Source organism: Canis aureus, chromosome 22 (assembly GCF_053574225.1).
Source record: "Canis aureus isolate CA01 chromosome 22, VMU_Caureus_v.1.0, whole genome shotgun sequence".
Taxonomy (NCBI): domain Eukaryota; kingdom Metazoa; phylum Chordata; class Mammalia; order Carnivora; family Canidae; genus Canis; species Canis aureus.
Window position 1 is genome coordinate 15,068,151 of NC_135632.1, and position 18,386 is coordinate 15,086,536.

The 18,386-nt window shown below is 43.2% G+C and overlaps 1 protein-coding gene across 1 annotated transcript in view; it reads right to left on the minus strand.

Annotated features, from left to right (window-relative positions):
* LOC144293796 (uncharacterized) overlaps nt 1–18,386 on the minus strand; it is a 47,003-nt gene that overhangs the window by 24,648 nt on the left and 3,969 nt on the right. The window contains exons 3-7 of the mRNA XM_077864895.1: nt 16,271–16,477; nt 10,799–10,944; nt 8,303–8,443; nt 7,745–7,890; nt 2,466–2,558 (exon numbers count right to left, since the gene is read on the minus strand). Of these exons, the coding sequence (XP_077721021.1) occupies nt 2,466–2,558; nt 7,745–7,890; nt 8,303–8,443; nt 10,799–10,944; nt 16,271–16,477 (733 nt within the window). The remainder of the gene's footprint in view (nt 1–2,465; nt 2,559–7,744; nt 7,891–8,302; nt 8,444–10,798; nt 10,945–16,270; nt 16,478–18,386) is intronic.

The window sequence follows — 18,386 nt, forward strand, 5'->3', positions numbered from 1 at the left end:
GTTGGACTAGACTTGGCCCCTAATCCAGTATGACTGGTGTCCTTATAAAAAGGGGAAAATTGGACACAGACGCATACAGAATGCCTGGGGAACACGAAGGCGAAGGTCAGAGTGATGCATCTGTTAGCCAAGAAAACACCAGATTGCCAGCAAACCACTGTCCCTCAGAGCCTCCAAAAGGGATCAACCCTGCCAACATCTAGATCTTGACTTCCAGAGCCCAGGACTGTGGGACAATATATTTCTATTGTGTAAGGTCAGAAGAGGCAAGTCTGATATTTCTGTGCCAGGTTTTAACAGCTGAAAGGTATTATTATGACCTGGGCCTCAACATAGCTGTTATTCAAAAGCTGAAGGGACAGTTGTATTGTTTTCTTTTTGACTTTTCCCTCAAACTATCTACCTTCTATGGGGGTTTAACATCTCCAGGGCCTACATGGGGGTGGAGGCTTGGAAGTCTAGGATGGGGAATGGCACATGGGTGGAGTCATTCACGACCCTATTCAGACTCTGCAGTCATTGCCTATTGGAGTTACGCAGGCATTCTGTGTTTTTACATATATTAGAAGAGTTAGCTTGTTAAACATAAAGACTTAGAGTGCTATGCAACTTTTTAAACCTGCTTTGCCATTAATTAACTTAAAAAAATTTTTTTAAGCAGGGAGGTTCAACAAATAGAATTAGTCAGTTTCTCTCCAGCCTTGAGAAACCTTGAAGTTCCCAGAGAGATTTTGGCCTTTCCTGAAATATCAAGGTGGGTTTTTTTTTTTAAGGTTTTATTTATTTATTCATGAGAGATACAGAGAGAGAGGCAGAGACATAGGCAGAGGGAGAAGCAGGCTCTCTATGGGGAGCCTCATGCAGAACTTGATTCCAGGACCCTGGGACCACGACCTGAGCCAAAGGCAGACGCTCAACCACTGAGCCACCCAGGTGCCCCTCTGCAATGTCAAGTTAACTGCACAGCATGAGGCACACATTCAGTCTTTATCCTCGTTACCACTTTCTATTAGGTCTAGATGCAGAGTTAGAACTAGAGACCCAGGGATGCCTGGGACCTCATCCCCACAGAAATCCCAACGAACTCCTCCAAAATGATTTTTAGTTGAAAATATCCCCAAATGGTATCTAAATCAAATAATAACCTAGCAGGGTTCTTCATCTTTTTTTTTTCTTTTAATAGATTTTGCAAAATCTACTAGCACTATACAATGGAAAGACTGTATTTATACCAGATGACAGAGACAGGTCTGATAAACTGTCCCACTTTCCATTTCCATTTGGCTTTTTAGATCAAATGAATTTGTATTTATCTAATTCAGATTTCACAGAGGAGATACAAGAATAATTCAAGGACAGGAAAAAGACCACACCACACAAAAGAGGAAGAAAAAGGCAAAAGGTAAAGAGCTACATCGCAAGGGCCTGTCACCTTCCACACACTAGTTGTACAGAAAAATAAATAAAATGGACTAAAACAAAACAACACAAATTTAGGTTGCCTCCACAAAGAGTGTTCCAAAGACTGTGCTCATGATACATCTAACAATCACCTGGTGCTGTGTATTTATAACTTCAACATGTTAAAGCTGGAGTGGGATTTAGGAAGCCGTGAGTGCAAATTCCTCCATTTGCTGAATAGGGTGCTGAGACACAGGCACCAGGCCAAGCACTGGGCAGAGAACCCAGCTTCCCTAACACTTAGCTGTGAACCTTTAAGACTTGGATAGCTTCTCGGGGCACCTGGCTGGCTCAGTCAGAGCATGCAGCTATTGATCTCAGGGTCATGAGTTTGAGGCCCATGCTGGGTATAGAGACTACTTAAATAAATAAATATTTTTTAAAAAGACTTAAAGCCACCTGGGTGCTTCAGTCGGTAAAGCATCTGCCTTTGGCTTGGATCGCAATCTTGGGGTCCTGGGATAGAGCCCCATGGCTGGTTTCTGCTCAGTGGGAATTCTGCTTCTCTTTCTCCCTCTGTCCCTGCCCCTGCTTATGCATGTGTGCACACTCTCTCTCTCAAATAAGTAAATAAAATTCTAAAAAAAAAAAAAAAAAAAAAGACTTGGATATCTTCTCCTTTTATTTAGTCCTGCTCAGAGGTTTTAGAGTTAGTAATTTCTTAAAATTACCTCTAAATGACTCTGTTTCTGATTCTGAGCAATGAGAGTAGGAGAGAAGTCTCCAAGCTGAATTTATCAGGTCCTGCTGGCTGTTCACTGCAGAGATATCCCCAAACCAACCTACACCCCATAATTGATTTTGGCTTGCTGAATGTGCCAAAGACAAATTCCTCTGGTGGATATGGCTAAGCTGTTCTGTGTTTGGTTTATATGAAACCATAAGACACGGAGTCTTCTTTCTCTCCATGTGAGTTTTTCTGGTTGGGGTAATTAGTACAGTAGGAGGAACGCACAGCCCATGAAAGGAGAAAGTGATTTACAGATGAAGCAACAACCAAGTACCTTTTCTTCTCTCCTTCCCTGAAGTAGTCTTCCGTGTTACAGCTCCAGGTGACTTTGTAGTCTGGTTCAAAGTTGAACTTCCCTTCTGTCTGACTGTGTGGAAAAGAAAAAGATAGGATTAAAAAAAAAAAAAAAGCCTGTTTAAAGTTGTATAAATAGGTTTTTACACACTTTGCTATTGATTATTTCCTTCATTTTTATACACTTTTGGGCAGAGATATTTCTCATAGGAGGATTATCCGACCCATTGTCAAATCCCATTCGCTTCGGTTCAGTACTGTCCTTTCCATGTTGTTCTCCAGGCTTCAGGAGAGCATGCAACCAAGGAGGCTCCAAGTATCGTCCCAAAGGGCCTCATGTACATGCTCCACATTCCACAGCTGCCCTCTATAAAAGTGGCTCCAAATCTCAGATTTGTAAGAGTGTAGCAGAAAGGAACACACTTGGGGTATATATATATTTTTTAAATTAGTATGTTTTTTTTTTTTTTTTTTAAAGATTTATTTATTTATGATAGTCACAGAGAGAGAGAGAGAGAGAGGCAGAGACACGGGCAGAGGGAGAAGCAGGCTCCATGCACCGGGAGCCCGACGTGGGACTCGATCCCGGGTCTCCAGGATCGCGCCCGGGGCCAAAGGCAGGCGCCAAACCGCTGCGCCACCCAGGGATCCCAGTATGTTATCATTCTAGAGTCCTTCTAGATTATTCCTTTCCTTTCTCTTGCACTCCACATCCCAAGCATCAGGAAACGGGATAGATGTGACACTTGACCTCCTCTGCCACTGCCCTAGTCTCAGTGGGGTGGACCCCTCTCACCTCCCACCGTCACCTCTCACTGGATGACAACAGCCTTCCAATAGGCCTCCCTGCCCACCACCCCCACCCAGGGCATTTGCTATGCAGCTTAAGGGGGTCCTTGTCAAACCAAAATCCTAAATGAGTCCTAACTGCTCCGTCCTTGCTAACAAAGCCCTCAATGCCTCATCCCTGTTACCACCCAGGTACCCTGATGCTCCTTGTGCACTGGCCTCAGGGCCTTGTTACGGGCTCTCCCCTCTGTCCGGCACACTCTCGCCACTTACCTCCAGGCTCATCCCTCCCTTCCCGGCTGTGTACACAAATGCTGTCTTTTCGAGGAGGCCTACACTCAACCATTTATTTAAGATCACACCCCAACCATCTTCCTTCCCCATGCTCCCAAACTTGCTTAACATTTTTTTTTAAGTCTATTTATTTATGTATGTTTAAGTATCTCTACACCTCATGTGGGGCTTGAACTCATGAGCCTGAGATCAAGAGCTGCGTGCTCTTCTCACTGAGCCGGCCAGGCACCCCTCGACATTTTCTTTTTGCCATAGTAATTATCACCTTCCAACAAATGGTAGCATTTGTATGTATGTTTATTATGCCCTTTAAAAGTTGTCTACCTTTTGCCACCTCATACGTGAACAATGCAGGCACACACCCATGCACACACACGCACAAGCACACCACATTCCCAGCCCCTCCCTCAGAGGCAAGGATCTTTGTTCTCTACCCTAATGTATCCGAAGCACCAGGAAGTGTACTTGGCATATGTTAGGAGAGACACAAGTGCACATATACATGCATGCACGCACGTGCGTGCGCACATACACACAACGAAAGAAGGAGCATCAATACTAAGATTGCATTTTACACATTATAACAATTAAGGACAACTTGTCATTGGCTCATGAGGCATTCGGTCCTCTCTGTCAGCAACGGGGAGCCACTATGCCTGACTCGGGCAGGCAGTGACTGGGAGATCTAGGAGAAGCTCACAGAAGAGGAAAACCAAATATGTGGGCCTTTAGAACAGTGGCCTCAAAACATTTTTTGCTTTCCTTACATCCTAGAGGAAGATCGAAAAGTATTGATATATACTATGTTGTATGGTTTTAGGTTGGTGTCTAAACTCCGTGTGTAGATTTGGTGTCTGGTGAGAGCCTCTTCCTGATTCACAGCTGGCCGTCTTCTCATTATAACCGCACAGGGCAGAAAGGGTAAGGGGGCTCTCTGGGCTCTCCTTTATGAGGGCACTAATCCTGTTCTGGGAGAGCTCTGCCCTCATGACCTAATCACCTCCAATGGCCCCAACTCCTAAACCATCACCTTGGAGATTAGGACTTCAACATCTGAATGGAGGAGGACATAACATTCATTCTAGAGTACCCTTGTTTCAAGACAAGAGTTGTAAAGGACAAGGACCAGGGTAGTTCCAGGGGTCTGGCAAGATGACCTAAAGCACAGATTATTGAGGGTGGGGTGTCAGGGCTTAGGTCCAACCCCTACCTGTGGCCAGGAGAAGGCTGGTAATATCCTGTAATTATCTTTTTGTCTCCTATGCCTCTTTTTTCATTTATGACTACCCTGCCAGCTAAGAAGTGAAGTCAAAATGGGAAAACCAAATTTGCCTGAGCAGAGGTCTATCAATCCAGCTTTGAAACAGAAGACAATTTTACTCTATACAGGTATGTATGTTACTGTTATGGACTAAATGTTTGTATGCCCCAAATATTCATATGTTGAGCCCCCAGTGTGGCAGTGTGTAGAGATGAGGCCTCTGAGGAAGTAATTAAGGTTAAATGAGGTCATAATGGTAGGACCCTGATCAGATAGGATTAGTGTTATTAGAGAGACACCAGAGCTGCGGTCTCTCCCTCTGCTTACACACACCTGAAGGCACAGCAAGAGGGTGCCCTCTGCAGGCCCGGAAGAGAGCTCTCACCAGGAACAGAATCAGCGAGCACCTTGATGTGGGACTTCTAGCTTCCTGAATTGCATAAAAATAAATTTGTTTTAGCCACCCAGCCTATGTTATTTTGTTATGGCAGCCAGCGCAGACTAATACAGTTACCCAAAAGAATGCAGAATTGCTAAAATGTACCAGCTGACCTGCCTAAAAATCAAGGTTCAAGTGAATGAATAACAAGAGGACCTTCAAAGAGGTTTTATGCGCTGACTGTTGACCACAGGGCCCAGCCCAGCTGCAGCAGCTTCCACCCTGGCCCGGGGTTGCTGTGAAGAACGCCAGGGCAGGCGCTCTCTGAGGTCAGCTCTGACCCTGGCTTGTTTGGCTCTCTGGGAAAACAAACCTTAAAATCTAATGCTCTTTTGGGCAGAAAGCACTTGAACAACCAGAATAGGATACCTCCGTGTTTCCTTCCCGCGTCCTCCTTGTCACTTCTTTGCCTTTCCAATCCCACACCTCACACCTCTTCTTGCCTGCCATATACCAATCCCTTGAGACACTGCTTTTATATTTCCAATTCTTTCTTCTTTTTTATGATTTATTTATTAATTTGAGAGAGTGACAGAGCGTGCACACTCACATGTGGGCGCACACACAAGTTGGAGGAGGGGCAGAGGGAGAAGCAGACTCTCCGCTGAGTGAAGAGCCAGACTTGGGGATCCATCCCATGACCCAGAGATCATGACCTTAGCCGAAGTCAGATGCTTAACCGACTGAGCTACCAGGTGCCCCTCCAATTATTTTTCTTAAAAATCACAGATTCACTTGGTTATTTAGATCCTGAAATTACAATATAGGACTTCATAAATAGGGCCGCGGCTTTTTACAGGATTGGCGGTAAAAACAGGAGAGGGAAAGTCATGTTTGGATAGCAAACACTGTTTTCCAGCTTCTTTTTTGTATATTTATTGGGTTGGTTGAGATATCAAATTCAACAAATAACCTATAAAATTCTGATTCCATGAAAGTTCCTAAATGGAAGATAACTATTGTATTTACAAATCTCTCATAGTTACAAGTTCTTTGCACTCACTTCCACAAAGTAGCCTTGACTCCAGCTTTTTTTTTTTAATAGTACAAGTCAGTGAATACTTTGTCTTCAGATAAAATTAACATATAACATTATATTAGTTTCAGGTGTGCAACATAATGACCTGATATGTCCACCACGGTAAATTAGTTAACATCCATCACAGCACAGTCACAAATTCTGTTTCTTGTGATGAGAACTTTTAAGATCTACTCTCTCGGCAACTTGTTCCTTTTCAGATTTTATTTTTTAAGTAATCTCTCCACCCCACATGGAGCTCGAACTTACAATCCCTGAGGTCAAGCACGGCATGCTCCAACTGAGCCAGCCAGGTGCCCCTCAGCAACTTTCAAATATACAATATATTTAACTGGGGTCCCTATGCTGCACGTCAGCCTTGAGCTCCTTATCTTCACTTTTTCCACTAAGTAGAGTGACTGTGTTCACTAACATGCCTGAAGTTTACTCTCCTGGGAAAAGGCTGTTGTTTTAATAATGGCAATGGTAATGACAATAATTAATGTCCCTCAATAACTTAAGATGTGCCAGGCATTATGCTAACTGCTTTATATTATACCACTTACTCCTCAATGAACACTATTAGGTGGTTATGTTTATTTTGTAGCTGAGGAAGCTAAAGTTAGATCAATTTGTTAATCTGCCCAAACAAATGTACAGCTGGGGTAGGATCTGAACCCAGGCCTGATTCTAAGTCTGTGCTACTAGCCACTTGCTATCATTTCTGATAACGATGATTAAAAGTAGTCAGCTTTAAAATGTGTCATCAAGGTGTGTATTAGGGGATCTATTAAAACAAATGATAAACCTTTTAAAAGGGAGTAAGCAGGGACGACTAGATGGCTCAGTGGTTGAGCGCCTGCCTTTGGCTCAGGTCATGATCCCGGGGTCCTGGGATTGAGTCCACATCAGGCTCCCCACTAGGAGCCTGATTCTCCCTCTGCCTATGTCTCTATCTCTCATGAATAAATAAATAAAATCTTTAAAAACAAAACAAAAAGGGAGTAAGCAGCTCTTGTTCTTGTCTGTCTTGTATCTATCCTCCTCATCTGTTTACTTCTTTGAGGGGACTGCCACTCCCCTGCCCAGCAAATCATGTGATCCTGGTTTGGCTGCCATCAGAACCCTCCACCCCTCTCCCAGGGGGGTGTGGGATCAGTCCTGGCCAATAACAGTTTAGCATATCTCGGCTGCAGGGACTGGTCCAAGAGGTATGTATGTGACCCAAGGAGGACCAGTGAGAGCCCTCGTGTGGGATCTGACTCACAGTCACTGGGAGTAACATAATCACTGGTTCTGAGGATTAGGGCACACATTGTTGGGGGTCCATTATTCTGCTCTCATTCATACTCAGGAAGAAGAATTTCCCCTGACCATGGGGAAGCTCACTTTTAATCGCAACAGTCTCCTTCTTTTAGGTAGTCCCAAAGAGCATAGGGCCAGTTCCCCAGCACTTACCCTGCAGCTGCTGAGGGGGACTCTTGGGGACTGGTGGGGATGTGGCCAGCTGGTCTCTCCCCTGCATCTCTGCATACTCTGCTATGGGTCTGAGGAGAGCCACAGCTCCAGAGCACTGTAAGTAATTGCCGTCAAGGTGCAGCTCACTGGGGAAGGGTGACATACACAGTTCATTTGATGTTATTTTCACTTCTGCAAATTTGGGTTTGAGGTCTTCACCTTATAAAATAATAGACCTAGTTATAAAATAATAAATAAATAATCATAATAGATAACAGGCCACATTGTAATAAAAAAAAATAGACCTAGTGACCAGGTCACTGGGCCAAAAACACGCATTTAGCATGATATCCTTGATTCCCAAAAGTAACTAGAGAATCTTTCTCTTGTAATTAAGAAAAGGAAAACAAAAATAACCAGAGGGTAGAAAAAGATGACTAAAAGCACAGTGAAAAGTCAGGGGAATTCATGGGTGAGTGGATTCTGTAAATAAGCTGGTTATAAAACTCAAAACAGAACAGAGCCAGAGGCAGGAAGGGAGCAGGGGATGCATCTCACCAAATGGAGCTCTGGCTTATGATGGCACCGAGCCGTGGCCCGCTCTGTGGCCCCAGACCACAGTAGCGCAGACTGAGGACTTGAAGCCTTTGATTGTGCTCCAGGCCTGAGAAAATACTCTCAATTTCTTCGTTTCCAAACCTAGGAGGAAATGATGGGAACCAATTAGTGACTTTTAAAACCTATGTCACCTGTTGGGTTGTTCATTTTAAGGTACTCCCTAGGACAGATCAGGTTTTACCAATCCTTACTTTGGGTATCCACCGCCAGGGCTGGCTATGGGGGTGGGTTGGGAAACTGAGGGGCTAGCCTGGGTTTGGAGGAAGGGGGACCCAGAATCTGTCTCCTGGGCAAAGGGAGCAGAGCATGGTTTGAAGTGCCCACTCAAGGAAGCAGATAGAGAGCGAGCTCTGGATCCTGAAGACAGGAGAGATTGCCCAGCTGGCAGGGATGAAGGGGTCTGGGAGGGCCCCAGCAGTAGGAGGCTGTGTAAGGAGGGAGCCTTATATCCAGAGCAGGTTCTGGGAAAGTTCAATCTCTTGGCCCTCCTTCCTGGCCCTGTGCCGTTCTTCATCTCGTATCACCTAGTCCTTAGAGTTTGCAAAGAGAAGTCACAGGCATCGTGCCAGCTCAGCACAGCCCTCTGGGTATAGGTTTTAGGTCAGGATACCGAGTATCGGTGAGGTCAAGGGACGTCTTCAGGGAATTTGGAATGTCAAGGTCTGAACTTTCAAATAAAGTATGTCGAATTAGCAGAAATAACTTCTTAAATTGACTAATTCGTCCAACAAGTAATTACTGAAGGCAGCTACTGTGGTGGGTGTGGGGATGCAGCTGCAGTCGAGAAAGGGCATCCTGCCTGATGGATTTCACAGCCTCACAGAGGAAACGGAGGGAAGTCCCCAGAGGTGGGTAACCTGAGGTGTCAGTGGTGATCCCCAGCCACCCAACCCCGACGACTCTAGGTACCTTGACAACAGTAGGATTTCAACTGATAATGAAAATAAGCTGGGGCACCTGGATGGCTCAGTCAGTTAAGCATCCAACTCTTGACTTTGGCTCAGCTCTTGATCCCAGGGTTGTGAGATCCAGCTCTGCGTTGGGCTCCGTGCTCAGCGCAGAGCCTGCTTGAGATTCTTTCTCTCCCTCTGACGCCACCCCCCACTAAATAGATAAATAAAATATTTTAAAAATAAAATAAGCTGTTTCCTAATGATGGGGATCCTTTTTTCTTCCTTCTGTTTTCCTGCCAGCGTAGGTCTCTGGATCCAGCACAGGAGCTGGAGTCTAGAAGGGTCTCACCAGGGGGGCTGGTTCTGCCCAGTGCAGTGTGGGAAGCTGGGAGACTCCTAGGCCAATCCTCAGTCACTGCAGGATGTCCTGAGAACACTGGCCTTCTGCTGTCCTGGGTTAGGAGACCCTGACTGAGGCTCCTCCAAGCATCTCAGAAACATGGAGAATCTCCAGGGATAATCCCTCTCCTAGCTTTTGCTGATAGACTTGTCCACTGTCCACTGCCCACTTGTCCACTTGTCCACTGTCCACCAGGGCCCTAATAGGATCCTAGCTCCTGTGTCACTGTGGTACCACTTCTTAGGCATGAATCATCTCTTTCACTTCACAGCCCACTGGCCTTCCGAGTACAAGACATCACCTGGCTATAGGGGGAGAGTCACAGAATCAAAGACCTGAGAAGTGGCAGAGATCATCTCATAGATCAGAGAGGTTGCATGACCTATCCCACATCACACAAGCTGGTTGAAATTATTTATGGATGGCAACACTATAGACCCCCCAAGCAATCTAGTGTCACCGATCAGAAGTGGGCTCAGATTCAGACAGCTGGATTCACATCTAGGCTCCATCCATAAGAGCTGAATGGCCTTGAACAAGCCAGTTAATCCCCCTGAGTCCTTCCTCATCTGTATATAGTCAGAGGATAGAAATGGTACATATCTGTCATTATATATCATACATCCATATGTAGTAGAATATGTCCATCTATTATTGGGAGAATAAATGAGATAAACCATCTGCTGTGCTTGGCACACAGCACTCAATAACAATTGGCTGATATTATCATTATTATTATTATCACCCCCTGATCCTCCCCTGACAGTCTGGTGCTGCAGCCCTCTGAAAGACTTGCTCTCTTCTTTCCCAACACCATACCTCCTCCTTCCTTCCCACCTCCTCTTCTGGTACATGATGGCCTGTCCCATAGGGGATCCTGGTTACCCTTATCCAAACCACCACTAATATTTATATGGACATTCCCGCTGACATTCAGACTTTCTGCCTTGCATAATACGTAATCTAGAGCATGTCACCTTTCCTCTACTATACCTTGCTCAGTGGTATTGCCTTATGTGTATTCATCTTCATTAGCAAAGAGCACAGTGTCTTGCACAAACAAGCCATCAACATATATTTGTTGACAGAATAAATGAATAAAAAGAAAGGAAGGAAGAAGGAAAGAAAGAGAAAAGGGCTCACCTGCAGTAATCAAGGACAAGAGAATGCAGACAGCTGCCTAGCAGAGCCCTCCCGAGTCTCCGGAGAGACCACAGATCCATCCTGCAATCAATGAGCTCCAGGCTGGTAAATGGGCAGGCACGGCCCTTCAACTCCAGAAGCGAAGCCTAAGAACATAGGGTAGGAAACAGTGCTCACACAAGGAAGACAAATACACTCCGTGTTTTAATATAACCTAAAAGTCCATTATGTTCATTACCTCCAGAGTTTTGCCTTTAAGACAACTTTCTAATTGCCCCAACAAGAAAGTGGCTTGAAAGTAAAATAATTGCCCTTTCAAAGGAAGACTCTGAAGAATTAAGTGGGAGATACCAAGCTTTATGATGAGATGAGATATATTGTAGCATATCTTTGTAGATATTATTAGGGGCTGAATTGTGTCGATGGCAAGTGGGCAGAAGAAGGGCCAGATGCCATCAAAACTCCTCCTGTTTAGGCACCAGCTGTTAGACGAAAATCATCCTCACACTTTCCAGATACTTCAGACTTGTCCTAGATACTGCACTAAGACATTTTGGCTACACTGAGTTAAATAAAGGTTATTATTTTATTTGGGAGTCAGGAAACAATAAACATGTTCCCCTCTTGGAATGACAGCCTTCTATTTTTTTTTTTAAGATTTTATTTATTTATTCATGAGAGACACAGGGAGAGAAGCAGAGACACAGGCAGAGGGAGAAGCAGGCTCCATGCAGGGAGCCTGATGCAGAACTTGATCCTGGGTCTTTGGGATCACGATCTGAGCCAAAGGCAGATGCTCAACTGCTGAGCCACCCAGGGATCCCTGGAATGACAGCCTTTTAAAAGGACATACAACAGGTCAATCAAATCCTTTCTTTGGATGCCTCCGAATAAAAATAATAATAATAATATCCACTTGAGATAATGGAATTAAAGGGCATTTACCTCATTAAAAAAATTCATATGTTGAAGTCTACTCATATGTTGAAGTCCTAACCCCTCGTACCTCAGAGTGTGACTGTATTTGGATACAGGGTCTTCAAAGAGGTATTTAAATTAAAATGAGGTCTTTGGGGTAGGCCCTAACTCAGTAGGACTGGCTTTCTTAGAGGAAGGAAATCTGGACCCAGACACATACAAAGGGAAGACAATGTGAAAACACAGGGGAAAGGTGGCCGATAACAAGCCAAGGAGAGAGGCCTCAGAAGACACCAACTCTGCTGACAGTGAGCTCAGACCTCCAAGCCTTCATAACTGTGAGGAAATAAATTTCTGTTGTTTAAGCCATGCACCCTGTGGTACTTTGTTATGGCAGCCCACTCAGACTAACACAGATGTTGATATTCTCACACATTTATCCTCCTATGGTTGTGTTCTTTTCAATAGAGAAGTGTCACCATGCCAACCTCTTTATAACTAGGCAAAAATTATAATAGATAAATTACTTCCTAAATAATTTATATTCGTTGTTATAGGTATTAGGATTTAGAGGTCTGCTCAGAACTAGACCATGCAGGGATGCCTGGGCGGCTCAGTCAGTTATGAGTCGGACTCTTGATTTTGGCTCAGGTCATGGTCTCAGGGTCATGGTTTTGGGGTCCTGGGATTGGGCCCCACGTGGAGCCCTGCATGGAGCCCAATATCTCCATGCTCAGAGCGGGAATCTGCTTCTCTCCTTCTCTCTGCTCCTCCCCTTGCTTGCTCTCTCTCTCTCTAAAATAAATATTAAAAAAAAAAAAAAAAAGAACTCAACCATGCAAATTCAGCAACAAGGTGCTTCTCATGGTGAAGCCACGGGACTGGGGGTAGCATGTGAACATTTGGAACCATGTCAAGTTCTCTCAGTCTCCTGAATGGAGGGGTCTATGGCAAGGTCATTTCTTGTGGTAACAAAACAATCCCAGTAACAATTAAATCCCTACCTAACTGACAGAAGGAGGTATTTAAAGCTACAAATCACAATGGCCACCTTTTAGCAATTAGAATCACCACAACCTAAGGATCTCTTCAGTTCAGAATTTAAACCTAAAAGAGGCTTTGGTAGGGTTTGGAGGATTTAGGGTTTCCTGAGGTAATGATATGTTGGTCAGAGATAGGGTTCCAAATTATACCTTGGCTGAGAATATAAGAGCCCATGCGGCCTTAACTACAGAGCTGGCATTTGAGGTCTGTTTCATGAGAAAACATCTAGTTTAAGTGCTGGATTGGATTTCTCAAGCTGTGTTTCTGACGGAGGAGGCAATGTGGCACACCACTGCCTATGGTAACGCTGGTCTGTGAAAGACAGGCTGTGGACCAGGTCCTAAAGATCTCAACCAGTGGTTTGCAGTGTCACTCCCAGGGGCACTAGCACTGCTGTGGGCAAGACCACAGCCATCTACCACAGAATTCCTCAACAGTCTTCAGGTTACCAAGAGGGCCACATTATAAGGAACTGTGAGGGATCACTTTTCACATACATGGACAGCATTCCATGTCCTGCTTAAATGGACACTTTTAATGAACACAACTAAAAATTTTGGTTATGTATTTAAGTTACCTTTTTAAAATTTATTTTTAATTATGGTCAAATACACATATAAAATTTACCATCTAAATCATTTTTAAGTGTACAGTTCAGTGGCATTAAATATATTAATATATTAACATTGTTGTACAACCCTCAACACTATCCATCTCCAGAAGTTTTTTCATCTTGTAAAACTCAAATTCTGTACCCATTAAAAAATAACTCCCACTCTCTCCTCCCCCACAACGTCTAGCAATCGTCATTTTATTTTCTTTCTCTATGAATCTTACTACTCTAGGTACTTCCTATAGTACAATGATACAGTATTTGTCCTTTTGTGACTGACTTATCTTACTTAGCATAAGTTCCTCAAGGTTCATATATGTAGCATGTGTCAGAATTTCCTTCCTCTTACAGGGTGAATAATATTCTATTGTATTTTGTTTTCCACTCATCTGTTAATGGACATTTGGATTGCTTCCACCTGTGGCTATTGTTGAATAATACTACTATGAAGATAAGTGTACAGATATCTCTTTGAGATCTGGCTTTCAATTCTTTTGGGTAAATATCCAGAAATGGAATTGCTGAATCATATGGTAATTCTACTTTTAATTTTTTAAGGAACTTCCATCCTGTTTTCCATAGTGGCTACAGCAATTTACATTCCCACCAAGAGTGCACAAGTTTTCCAATTTCTCCACATCCTGTCAACACATGATTTTTTGCTTTTTTTTGTTAGTAGCCATACTGGTTGACATGAGGTAGTATCTCACTGTAGTTTTGATTTGCATTTCCCTAAATATTAGTGATGTTGAACATCTTTTGTCCACTTTGTGGGTTGCCTTCTCACTTAGTTGATTGTGTCCTCTGATGCAGTTTTACATTTTGGTGTCATCCAAGTCATCTAGTTTTTCTTTTGTTGCCTGTGCTTAGTGTCATATATATCACTGCTAAATCCAACATCACTAAGCTTTTCCTTTATGGTTTCTTCTAAGAGGTTTAAAAATATCACTTTAAAAATGTGTTGACCGGATAGTGAGGAATACCCAGAGATCAAAGCATGAGGGAAAGTTGGAACCTAGAGCAGTACACAGGACACTGAAGCCAGCTTTCCCTTTGAGAGCACCAGTAAAGCAGTGGAGTCGAGTTTTGGTTTTCATGGGACATGGAGTCCAGGGGACAGTAAAGCCCAAAACCACTGGAAGCAAGGAGTCCAAGATAAAATACTGCATACAGGTGTGGCTCAAAACAGAGTGAGCTATATAGCACTATGCCCTGAGAGTAAGGATGAACTAGAAATAAACCTAACTCTCCCTTCCCCAGGGAAAATTGACTATCTCAAACTGAGACTGAGTACACAGGAAAAAAAAAAAAAAAAAAAAAATATATATATATATATATATATATATATATATATATATATATATACATCCCCTGTGAACTCACAAGCTAGTCTTTTTTTTTTTTTTTTTTTTTAAGGATTTTATTTATTTATTCATGAGAGACACAGAGAGGCAGAGACACAGGCAGAGAGAGAAGCAGCCTCTCTGGAGCCTGATGCAAGACTCCATCCCAAGACCCTGGGATCACAACCTGAGCCAAAGGCAGATGCTCAACCACTGAGCCGCCCAGGTGCTCCAAAGCAAGGGATTTTTAAACAGGCAAGAGACTAGAAAAATGGGCACTAATGCCTTTTCCCAATTTCTACCTCCTCCCTTCTCCTTAAAAGTAATTTTATGATAATCAAACATTATAGTTTTACCTGTTTTTTAACTTTATAAAATGCAGTATACAGTATGTATTCCATTGTGTCTCTCTTTGTTTGCATAACATTATGATTATGTGAGTCATCATATTTTATTTTTGTATAGCTATAGTTGATGCATTTTTATTGCCATATAGTTTTCTTTTTTAAGATTTTATCTATTGGGGCACCTGAGTGGCTCAGTGGTTGAATGTCTGTCTTCGACTCAGGTCATGATTTCAGGGTCCTGGGATCAAGTTCCACATCAGGCTCTCTGCAGCGAGCTTGCTTCTCCCTCTGCCTCTCTCTCTGTGTCTCTCATTTTTTTTTTAAGATTTTATTTATTTATTCATAAGAGGCACACACAGAGAGAGAGAGAGAGAGAGAGAGAGAGGCAGAGACACAGGTAAAGGGTGAAGCAGGCTCCATGCAGGGAGCCTGATGTGGGACTCAATCCCCGGTCCCCAGGATCATGCCCTGGGCTGAAGGTGGCACTAAATCTCTGAGCCGCCCAGTCTGCCCTGTGTCTCTCCTTAATAAATAAATAAAATCTTTAAAAAAGTGTTAAGATTTTATTTATTTATTTATTTATTTATTTATTTATTTATTTGAGAGAGAGAGAGAAAGAGAGAGAACATGCAAGCAGGGGAGGGAGAGAGATAAGCAGACTCTGCACTGAGTGTGGAGCCCAACATGGGGCTGGATCCCATGACCCTAAGATCATGACCTAAGCTGAAATCAACAGTAGGTGCTTAACCGACTGAGCCACCAAGTACCCCTATATAGTTTTCTACTATATGAATATACCATAATTTCTTTACTGATTTTTGTAGTTTTACATAACTTTGAAATGTTTCATTAAAAAAAAAAATTTTTTTTTTTTTTTTTAAAGAAAAGCTTGGAGCATATCAGCCAACAACCAAATGAACTATAGCTGGAATACATGATATATTATGCTTATATTCAGTTTTAAGTTTTAATTGAAGGAATATTTTTCAAATGCATGACTCCAGGAACACCTGGGTGGCTCAATGGTTGAGCGTCTGCCTTTGGCTCAGGTCGTGATCCTGGGATTCCAGGATCAAGGCCCACATCAGGCTCCCCTCAGGGAGCCTGCTTCTCCCTCTGCCCATGTCTCTGCTTCTCTCTCTGTGTGTCTCATGAATAAATAAACAAAATCTTTAAAATATAAAATAAAATAAAATGTGTGACTCACCAGTCTGGCAATCTCTGGGTTGCTCAGTTGAAGGCTCCAGATACAAATCTCTTTCCCCAGCATATAACACTCATCTTGAATTGTGATGAGCAAAGGTTCCAAGGAAATTGGTAGGGTGCTTGGTGGGGAGTCTCTAGGTCTTACGAGCATAAACTGGAGTGTCAGAAAAAAAGTACAGGTGGAAGTCATAAAGACATGTCCATGCATCTGAATGTGTAAAGAAAGAATATTGTCATCAGACATCATTAGAACATTTAAAAAGGTAATTAACTTTGGATCACATGTGCATTGAGGTGTTAATTCAACAGAAATTTATAAGCTCTTGCCATATGCAAAGGTAATCTCACAGGGCACAGGTTTTTCCCTCAGATTACTATTCATTATTGGGTTAGGAAATCAATTAAGTAAGCTGTGATCAGTTTTTTTCTGTATTTCTTTAATGAAATAGAAAATGAGAGAAATTATCTGAGTGTATCCTGTGTAGTAAAAAATAATTGTCTCACAAGACTTTTATTTTAGAGATGTTCAAAACCAAAATGGAGACCCAACCAAAGCAATCCATCCAACATAAACAGCCCGTATGGTCTTATGATTCACACCAGTACTTATACTTTGGGTCATGATGTTATTTGTAGTTCTGATAGTAATTTAAAGTGTTTAGAAAACATTACTGAAGGGACTATAAATTTGAACAGGGTTTATGATGAGCTCTTATCATTAAGTAGTAGAGGCTAATTATAAGGAGTAGAAAAAAATAATGTAATGATTTTACACAAAAAAGATGGCTGAGAAGCTCTTGCATTGGGATGAGCAGAGAGATGTATGGGGGAGTGCAGAGAAGCTACTAACTGCATGAGAAGGAATCAGAAAGACCTAGGTGGGCAGAGGGGGGGACAAGAGAGACTAAGAGAAGTAGCTAGGGAAAGACCAAAGGGGCGAGAGGAAAGGGAGGCGGAAGTTTGGGCAAAATAGATGGTTAGGGAGGACTTTCAGAGGTTCTTTTTACGTGGGGTACAAAGTAATCATCCTCCCATCTTCCAACAACATTCATTAAAAACATGGGTAGGATGGAGTTGGGTCAACGTCACCTTAAAATAATGATTTTTTTTAAAGCACCCATCTCAAAAAAAAAAAAAAAACACAAAAACAAAACAAACAAACAAAAAGCACCCATCTCTAACTAATTTATTCTCCTGTTTAACCCTCAGCATTTTAGGATATCAGTAGGTGCTTGATTATTAAACACAGACTGTTTTTCTGGGCTGGCAAGAGAAAAGTTGGAGAGCAGGCCGGTCTGTCTTTGGGTGCAAGGCTCCACCTTCTGGACCAGCAGGCACCTCTTTCCAAGAGTAAACCAGAGTTTCAGTGTTGACCTCTCTTCTTTTCCTCCCACCAACCGATCCCTAGATTTAATCTCAGAAAAGATATGACACCTAACTTTTTTTCTGAAAGCCTGTATTTTTGGGGTCAGAATCATGTGTTTGCTGCTGATCTCACTCCAAGCGAGAGGGGAAGCGTGGGTGAGTGGGGGTCTGGCCTGATGCCACGGACACATGAGCTGTCAAGGGAAGCAGACATTCACTTGGAGGGGTCATGTAGGGTGGCTGGGGTGCTGGGCACGGATGTCCTGCAATGATGCCAAAAATGTGCTTTTGAGCTGGGATTTCCAGATGTAGAGTGAGAGGGGTGGGTTGGCTATTCCAGATGTGAAGTGGTGTGAGGAAAGGCAGGCCTGCTGGAAGGACTGGAATGGGTAGACTGGGAGGCAGGAGCAGTAATGTAGAAGTGCTGGGATGTCTGGATGGCTCAGCAGTTGAGCGTCTGCCTTTGGCTCAGGGCGTGATCTTGGAGTCCCCGGATCAAGTCCCATATCGGGCTCCCTGTGTGGAGCCTGCTTCTCCCTCTGCCTGTGTCTGCCTCTGTGTGTGTGTGTGTGTCTCTCATGAATGAATAAATCTTTTAAAATTCTAAAAGAAAAAAAAAAAAGGAGTGTAGAAGTGCTGAGGAATGCAGAGAGAGCAGTTAGGGCTTCAGAAGACTGAGGACCCATGTTCCTGGGGGGGTAAACCCTAGTCAGTTCATTTCAGAAAAGAATAAGGAAAAGAGGCCACACACT